This window comes from Bison bison, unplaced genomic scaffold (genome assembly GCF_000754665.1).
Source record: "Bison bison bison isolate TAMUID 2011002044 unplaced genomic scaffold, Bison_UMD1.0 scf7180017864527, whole genome shotgun sequence".
Lineage (NCBI taxonomy): Eukaryota > Metazoa > Chordata > Mammalia > Artiodactyla > Bovidae > Bison > Bison bison.
In genome coordinates, this window is record NW_011495078.1 from 2,275,168 (window position 1) to 2,283,284 (window position 8,117).

General features: G+C 59.4%; 1 protein-coding gene across 1 annotated transcript in view; it reads right to left on the reverse strand.

Moving 5' to 3' along the window:
* COL4A2 (collagen, type IV, alpha 2) overlaps positions 1–8,117 on the reverse strand; it is a 160,525-nt gene that overhangs the window by 7,058 nt on the left and 145,350 nt on the right. The window contains exons 33-40 of the mRNA XM_010831462.1: positions 7,786–7,908; positions 7,393–7,574; positions 6,646–6,709; positions 6,383–6,457; positions 3,894–4,001; positions 3,221–3,328; positions 2,243–2,314; positions 707–832 (exon numbers count right to left, since the gene is read on the reverse strand). Coding sequence (XP_010829764.1) covers positions 707–832; positions 2,243–2,314; positions 3,221–3,328; positions 3,894–4,001; positions 6,383–6,457; positions 6,646–6,709; positions 7,393–7,574; positions 7,786–7,908 — 858 coding nt within the window. The remainder of the gene's footprint in view (positions 1–706; positions 833–2,242; positions 2,315–3,220; positions 3,329–3,893; positions 4,002–6,382; positions 6,458–6,645; positions 6,710–7,392; positions 7,575–7,785; positions 7,909–8,117) is intronic.

Here is an 8,117-nt window from a genome sequence, read left to right on the forward strand (position 1 = left end):
TGACCAGAGCCCCAGCTCTCAGACTCAGGTCTTGGAGGCCCAGGTGTGATGACCTGTCGGGTCCAGCGCCCCCGCCGGCTCCACAGGCAGCGCCTGGCTCAAGGCTGCCTTGGATGAGACGCTGGGCTGAGCCAGGCCGGGGGGGTGGGGGGAGGGCCCAGGTGTCAGAAAACAAAGCCCACTGGGTGATGCCGCACGCCCGGGAGCCCTCCACTCCGAGATGCCGGGTGTAGAGTCCACACGCCCCCGTCGGTTTAGGTCCTGCCTGGCGGCTGGCGGCAGGGCTGGGCAGGGGTCTCATTCTCAGCACCTGAGACCACCTCTCCCTGGCCTGTTCCTGCCGCGCCCCAGGCTGGCACACAGGCAGGGCTCAGGGGCTGCGACGCCCTCGCTCACTCAGTCATTTCCCCAGCACTCCTGTGCACATGTGGTGGGTGAGGCCCCACACCTGGTGCCCTGGGGGCACCACGGGGATGCAGCCTGATCTCTTCCTTCCTCCAAGGGCGGGGCGGTCAATAGTTAACCCCGATGGAATAAGATTGGGATGGGGTATATGAACTGTGGAACACCAGTGGGAGGTTTGCAACAGGGAACTCTCCCCAGAGAAGTCAGCACCCGGCCTGGTCCGACCGCTCATCTCTCAGACTAACGGGCACCATGGTTGGTTCTGGGGGTGCAGGCGGTGATGCTGGGGTGCGGGCCTCACCTGCGGCTCCACGCTCGCCCTTCTGTCCCGGGGCTCCCGTGGGGCCTGGAAGGGTGTTGGGCTCTCCGGGGTCACCCTTATCCCCGGCAGGGCCTGGGAATCCGGGGTCCCCGTGGACGTCTGCACCTGCAGCCGGGTGAACACAGTAACTCAGTGTCTTGGACCAGGCAGTCTGTTCTCACGAGAGGAAGGGGAGACTTGGAAACAAGAGCAGCCCACGACAGCGTGGAGACCTCAGCCTCCTAGCAGCCTCGATGCCCCCGAGCCCAAGACTCAGAAGGGACCCTGGGTATCGAAGCCGAGCCCTTCACTTCATAGTGGGGAACTCCAAGGCCCCTCAAAAAAGGCTCGTATCCTGAGATGCAGATGGTCCTGAGCTAGGACCTGCCCAGGGTCCCCAGGCTCCTGGATGGGGCTCCGGATGCTTCATCCGAGGCGTAAAAGGGAAGCGCTGTTTAAAACCTGCTCTGCTCACACATCAGGAACTCAAAGCGGTGGGTGGCAGGAAAGAGCAACATAACTTGGGTGTTTAAACTGGAATTGAAACCTTAATTGAAGGATAAGTGTGTGACTTTATATACAATGACACACACCCAAATTTACCACAGAAAGATGAACTCTTGCTGATATAAAACAGCTACAAAGACTAATCTAAAAGCAGAGGAGGAACCACAGGAGATTTGTTTTTGTTTACATGTATTTTTTTAAAACTTTTCTCCTCTCAACATAAGTAACTTTTATGATCTGAAAAGAAAACCATAAAAGTTTAAAAAAAGATACATTAATTGTACACTTTACAAATATTACTCGTCCAGTGAATACATTTTAAAAATGAAGTGATGACCGAGCATTAAGATTTAAGATGAAAGGAACTAAGTTTAAAATAAAGAAATATCTGGGAAGTGGCAGAGAGTTTTGCACATCCAAGCGTAAAAAGGAAGCTTAAAGCAGAAAGAGGATTCCATTCCCAGTGAGGAACGGAGCCGTGCGTGATGGTGCGTGGAGGTCACAGAAGCGGGGAGCCGTGCAAACCTCACAGTCACTGGCTTTCGGAGACGATGGACTCTGTGTCTCCTTCAGGCAGCCCCCGCCCGCCCCCTGTACACCAACCACCGCTGTGAATGCAATTGTCTTGTCCGAACCCAAACCCACGTGTTGATTCCTAAGGCCACGTGGTGGGATCTGGTGGAGGGCCTTGGAGAGGTGATCGGGGTTAGAGGAGGCCCCTAGGGTGGGCCCCCGCCAGGAAGAGACACCCAAGAGCTCATCTCCTCTATGTCAGGACACAGAAGAGCCGAGAACACGGTCCTCGCCCGGATCACCCACGCCGGCACCCCCCACCCCGGACCTCCAGGCTCAGAGCTGTGAGGAGCCCCCACTACTGTGTAAGCCCCCTGGTCTGTGCAGCAGCCGGTGGGACCGAGTCCCTGCGGCCTCAGGGACAGGTTGTCCAGCTCTCTGAGCCCCCGACTACCCCAAGTCCCCGACGGCCCCCCAGGGTCCCCCACTGCTGGGCATGGCCTCGGGGCTCCCTACCTGGGGATCCCGGGAAGCCTTTGCTGCCTGGCAGACCGTGCAATCCGCTGATGCCTCGGAGTCCGGGCAGACCTGTGGGGGAGCCTCAGGGTTAGTTTTCGGGAGAGCAGAGAGAGACCCCCAGTGCAGCCAGATGCTTCGATTTGCTGCGGGACGGTCGTCCACCCAGCGTCTTCAGTGTCAGTTGCTTGGCCGTGTCTGACTCTGCGACCCCGTGGATTTGTAGCCCACCAGCCTCCTCCATCCATGGAATTCTCTAGGCGAGAATACTGGAGTGGGCTGCCAAGCCCTTCTCCAGGGGATCTTCCCCAAGGGATGGAACCTGGGTCTCCCGCATTGCAGGTGGATTCTTTATCATCTGAGTCCCCAGGGGAGCCCCCGGTGTGTTCAAAGGTGGGACCACCAGGAAGCAGCTCAGCAAATACTGGGACGTGTCAGTCAGTCCCTCCCACGTCGCCGGAGAGAAACATTAACTTAAAAACTGTCTTCCTGGAATCTTTTCACAGACTCCTCACAGCCAGAGGGGGGCTGGGCAGTGCTGCGGGTGTTTCTTCCCGACACGCGCGTCACTGTGTGTAAAAGCTGTGCTAGGAAGCTGCGGCCTGGCACCGCGTCTTTCCCCCCGGATTTCTGGAGATCAGCCTCTCTGAAGCAGGACATGGGACCCAGGCCACAGCTCCTCTTGTGATGGGGGCAGTGAAGGCGGGGTCAGGGTGCGCCCCCTGAACTGGACACGCGAGCGGCCAAGGGCATGTCCCCTGAGCAGGGCTGTCCAGGCCAGGCCGTGGAGCCCCCAGGCCCTTCAAGGGAGGCACGGGTCCCGGCTCTGTGGGGACCCTCGCCGCTATCCCCACGCCGGCACTGCCCGGGTGCTGACCGAGGATCACCCTGAGGTCTCCCGGCAGGTTGTGCTCAGCCTTCTGGGGAGGAAACACCTCTCCGCAGGCATGGTGTCTGGGACGGGGGGGCTCTTCTTACCTGGTAAGCCTGGGTTCCCCGGCCAGCCAGAGTCTCCTTTGATGCCAGGCGCTCCGGCCCGTCCCGGGTCTCCCTGAGGCCCCTGGAGCCCTGTGAGTCCTGGAAAGCCTGGGGGACAGATAGATCCTTCAGGGGGCACGCAGGCGCCCCGAGGCCTCCTGGCCTCCAGCTAAGGGGCTGGGTGGGTAAGGACCAGCGTCCCTTTCACGTGGCCTTGGTGGTGTGAGCATAGCCTAGGCATCAGAAGAGCTCGTGTGTGCATATTGTCATTCTCGGGTCCACACAGGAGCCTGGGCACAGCCCAGAGACCCTCCGAGGGTCAGCCTCCCTGCGGTCACAAACGCCAGAAAACAGCGAGCACAACAGTAGCAAGAAAAATCACCAAAGGGATTCCCTCCTGTAACTCGGCCTCTGACGAATTCCGCGACTCAGACGCCAAAAGGGGGCTGTCACGGCAGGTACAGAGAGACAGACGGACACACAGACTCGGCCGTCAGTCCCGCGCGTTCTGCACAGCCGGGCTGTGTGCACGTGGGGACGGACATGCGGGGGGAGCTCCTGGCTGTGACTGCAGGGGACGAGCTGACAGGCAGAACCGGCCGGCCTTGTTCTGGGCCCGCGGAGACCGCGGGCTCAGCCGCACCAGGAGGGCGGTGTGACCGCTGGACCTTACCTTTTTGCCCTTTGAATCCAGGGGGGCCCTGGACTCCAGCCAGGCCGGTGATCCCCGGAAAGCCGATATCACCCTCAGTGCCTCTCTCGCCAAAGAATCCCTTTTGACCTGGAACCACAGATGCGCTGCTTGGAACAATCAAACCACAGCTGCCGTGCAGTTGGGGCTTAAGGTGGAGTTCAGGGGTGCCTGGTAAAGGCTCGTGGGGTCGGGGGTGTGGGTAAAGGCCCATGGGGTCAGGGGTAAGGGTAAAGGCTCGTGGAATCAGGGATGCGAGTAAAGACTCGTGGGGTTCAGGGGTGCGGGTAAAGGCCCGTGGGGTTCAGGGATGCGAGTAAAGGCTCGTGGGGTTCAGGGGTGCGGGTAAAGGCTCATGGAATCAGGGATGCGAGTAAAGGCTCGTGGGGTTCAGGGGTGCGGGTAAAGCCCCGTGGGGTTCAGGGGTGCAGGTAAAGGCTTGTGGGGTTCAGGGGTGCAGGTAAAGGCTCATGGAATCAGGGATGCGAGTAAAGGCTCGAGGCGTCGGGGGTGCGGGTAAAGGCCCATGGGGTTCAGGGGTGAGGATAAAGGCCCGTGGGGTCGAGGGTGCCTGGAAAAGGATGCTGTCTCCCCGCGGGTGCTCCCCTTGTGAGTGGGGATGCAGATCTTGACCTGTGCTTCCCTCAGCCTGATTTCCCCCGACCCCCGCGCAGCGCCTGTGGTCTGGACGGCTTCGTGCGGCCCCTCCCACTCTGAGTGCTGGAGTGAGTGAGCCAGGACACCGTGGACAGGACAGGGTGTCGCCTCGAGCCCAGGCCATACACGCGCCTCTGCTCTCTGTCCCCACTCTGCAGGAAGCCAGCTGCCTCATCGTGAGGACACTGAGCAGCCCCAGGAGAGGCCCTCCCACCAAGACCACCTCAGCCTTGGGTGGTCCAGCCCAGTCCAGCCTTCAGGTGAGGCGGCCCTGCCGACCTCATGATAGAGTCTCATGAGAACCACCCTGTTCCTGAATTCCTGGCCTCAGAAACGGTCAGTGTACAGCTGCCGTGGTGCTCTGAGGCACAGTGTTTGGTGCCTTGGTAGGTGGCAGCAGATGGCTCATCTGAGCGGCAGATCCCTCTGTCTGAGCAGTGGATCCCTCATCTGAGCAGTAGATCCCTCATTTGAGTGGCAGATCCCTTATCTGAGCAGTGGATCCCTCATCTGAGTGGTGGATCCCTCATCTGAGTGGCAGATCCCTCTATCTGAGCAGCAGATCCCTCATCTGAGCAGTAGATCCCTCATTTGAGTGGCAGATCCCTTATCTGAGCAGTAGATCCCTCATCTGAGTGGCAGATCCCTCATCTGAGCGGTAGATCCCTCATCTGAGTGGCGGATCCCTCATCTGAGCATCAGATCCTTCATCTGAGCGGTAGATCCCTCATCTGAGTGGTGGATCCCTCATCTGAGCAGTGGATCCTTCATCTGAGTGGCAGACCCCTCATCTGAGCACTTGCTGATGCGTGTGGTGCTGGGGAATCTGGGGAGTTAGTCAAGCAGGAGATGTTTGAGCCTTTCAGGTCTGGATCACGCCTGGAATCTGCATTTTAAATGAACTCCTTGGGCAAAGCTGCTTATTGGCAGACTTAGATTCCGGGTCACACATTTTGGTGTTTCTGGGACACTGATTAATTATTTTGGATGGGAGATCCAGCCAGCCTGAGGCATCATGTGTCTGGGACGAGAGCCTTCGGGAGACCAAAAGATGGATCCACAGGAGTCCAGAAGAGCTTGTAGGCGGGGCTGCCTGGCCCTAAGTGTCACTTAGGATCTGACCTCAGCTAGACCGACCACCCCTTCCCATCCTGAAGCTCATTCTCATTAAAGCACCAGCTTAGCACCCTCTTCATTGGTCCATCACGCGAACAGACTCCTTCACCCTGAGCATTCCTAGGAGCACGTGGCCAGGGGTGGGGGGTGTCTCCTGAGATAGAAACCCATGAAGGAGCATCTAGTCCAAGCCCCTTGGGATGTGACCACTGGCAGGAATTCTGACCTTGAACTTCAGTGATGCTTACGGAGGGGGCGTGACACCCCCTGACGTCCATAGGCTGGGGGGTTGCCTTCCTTGCTGTCTTACTCAGGAGAGGGGTCTGACTCCACCTGCTTTTCCTCTAGACCCTTCACCGCTTGCAGGGGCTCCGGCCATTGCATCATCTGCTTTGTGCATCATCATCCCAGGAGCCCAGGCTTACATGGTAGTTTAGAGGCTGCAGCGACTCCCAGCACCAAGCGCTGCTTCTCGCCATCTTCCCTTGCAGGGAGATACAGGCTTCCTGATGTCCTCACACTCAATGTAATAAAAAATCCCACTCTTCCTTGCATGTTGGGCTTGGAGACCTCAGACCAGCCCTACAACGTGCTCCGTGGGCTCACTAGGTAATGGCACGGTGCGCGAGCCAGCTCACGAGTGACTGCAGAGGAGGGGCAGGGTTGCAGAGGACGGGGGACGCGGATGGCTTGGGTACCTGGTATTCCGGTGGTGCCCCGCTCCCCCTTCAGGCCCGGGCTCCCGGGGAGATCTATCGTGTCTCCGATGTCACCTGTCATGTGCGGAAAAGGTGGCTGAGGTCAGGTCTCCTGAGGTTGCTTTTGTAGCTTCTATGGTGCTACAACCTGAATGCGAGTGATTTGCTTCTACATGACTAAGAGCACCCGTGGGCCCGCCATCCCCATGCTGCCCAGGGTGCTCTAGATCGGGGGTGGCCTGTTTTCTCCCAGCAGCACTCACCGAAGTCACCAGTGGGGCCGACCTCGCCGAAGAGGCCTGCTCTCCCGGGAACGCCCTTGTCACCCTGGAGCAAAGTCAAACAGGAAACCATCTTACAGGCCGTTCATGAGGTGTGCAGTTCTGAAGGGTGAGCATACCCAGCTATTGCACTAAAACCAGTTCTCAAGGTTTTTATGCCGTCATTTTGTAGAAAAGTCCTCAAGTTTTCCAGTGTAATACAGTAATAGCAGATGGTCCACACACTTGTTCTTACTAAACTGCAAAGTAGTGACCACAGCAGTTTTCTTTTTGGCCACACCCTGCGTGGCGTGTGGGGTCTTGGTTCCCCGGCCAGGGATCAAACCCGCAGCCCCTGCAGAGCAAGGCGGAGTCTCCACCGTGGACTGTCAGGGAAGTCCCAAGAGTGGCGGTTTTATTGCAATTAATAACGTCAGTGACACGGTGACGGGGATAATCAGGACTGCACCCTGCCCTCTGCCAGGCTGACCCGGGCAAATGCGCCGGATCCCAACTCAGGAGCCCACTGCAGCCTCAGAGCAGCTCTTCGAGGCGGGTCCCGTTATCTCCCCACATTTGAGAGGGGAGGCAAAGAGAGGCGCAGAGACTTTCCCAGAGGCATTCAGTTCCCAAGTGAGATGTTAGCTTGGCTTTCGGACCCTTACTGGACCTGTCAGCCCCGCGCTGTGGACCGCAGTGCTCGGGCCAGCAGGCCTTGGGAAGAGGCGCTCCCAGGAGGCATCCACTTACCCTACTGCCCGTGAAGCCTTGGAACCCCATGATTCCGGGGGAGCCGGGCACGCCAGGGAACCCCGGGGAGCCGGGCACACCGGGGATTCCAGTGTCTCCTTTGACTCCTTTGATCTGGCCGGGTCTCCCGGGCAGCCCTGGGATTCCCGACAGCCCAGGGATACCTGGCATTCCAGGAAGGCCTGCAGGAAGACGGGTGTGACTTTCTGGGGACCCTGCTCTGCTTCCCAGCCTCCGGGAACCACCCCAGCCCCTCGGGCAGACCTCAGGTGTCGGGAGGGCTGCAGAGTGTGGATGTGGGCACAGGGGTGCCCCTGCCGTGCCCTCAGATGGATTGGGGCTGGGCGGGCAGGGGACCCCAGGCCTCCAGCTCCGAGTCGGGCCGGGCCTCACCTTTCAGGCCCAGGTACCCTTTCAGTCCCATGGGTCCTTCGTCTCCCTTCTCTCCTTTGATGTCTTTCATCCCTGGCTCGATGAGGGGGGGCGGTCCTGGGGGCCCGGGGTCTCCTCGGCTGCCTGGAAGGGAGTAGAATGCGGTCACCGCCTGGCCCTCTGAGGCAGGCGTTAGCACCCACGTCGGGAAGGCCGCTCGGCCGCGCCGGCCTTCCTGCCTTCCTTTCTGCGGAGCCCGGGGTGGCAAGGCTCCCCTGAGACCGCGAGCTGGGGACCCAGGTGAGGGGAAACCCCATCCTCCCACCACCGCTGACTTCAGAACATCTCTATCC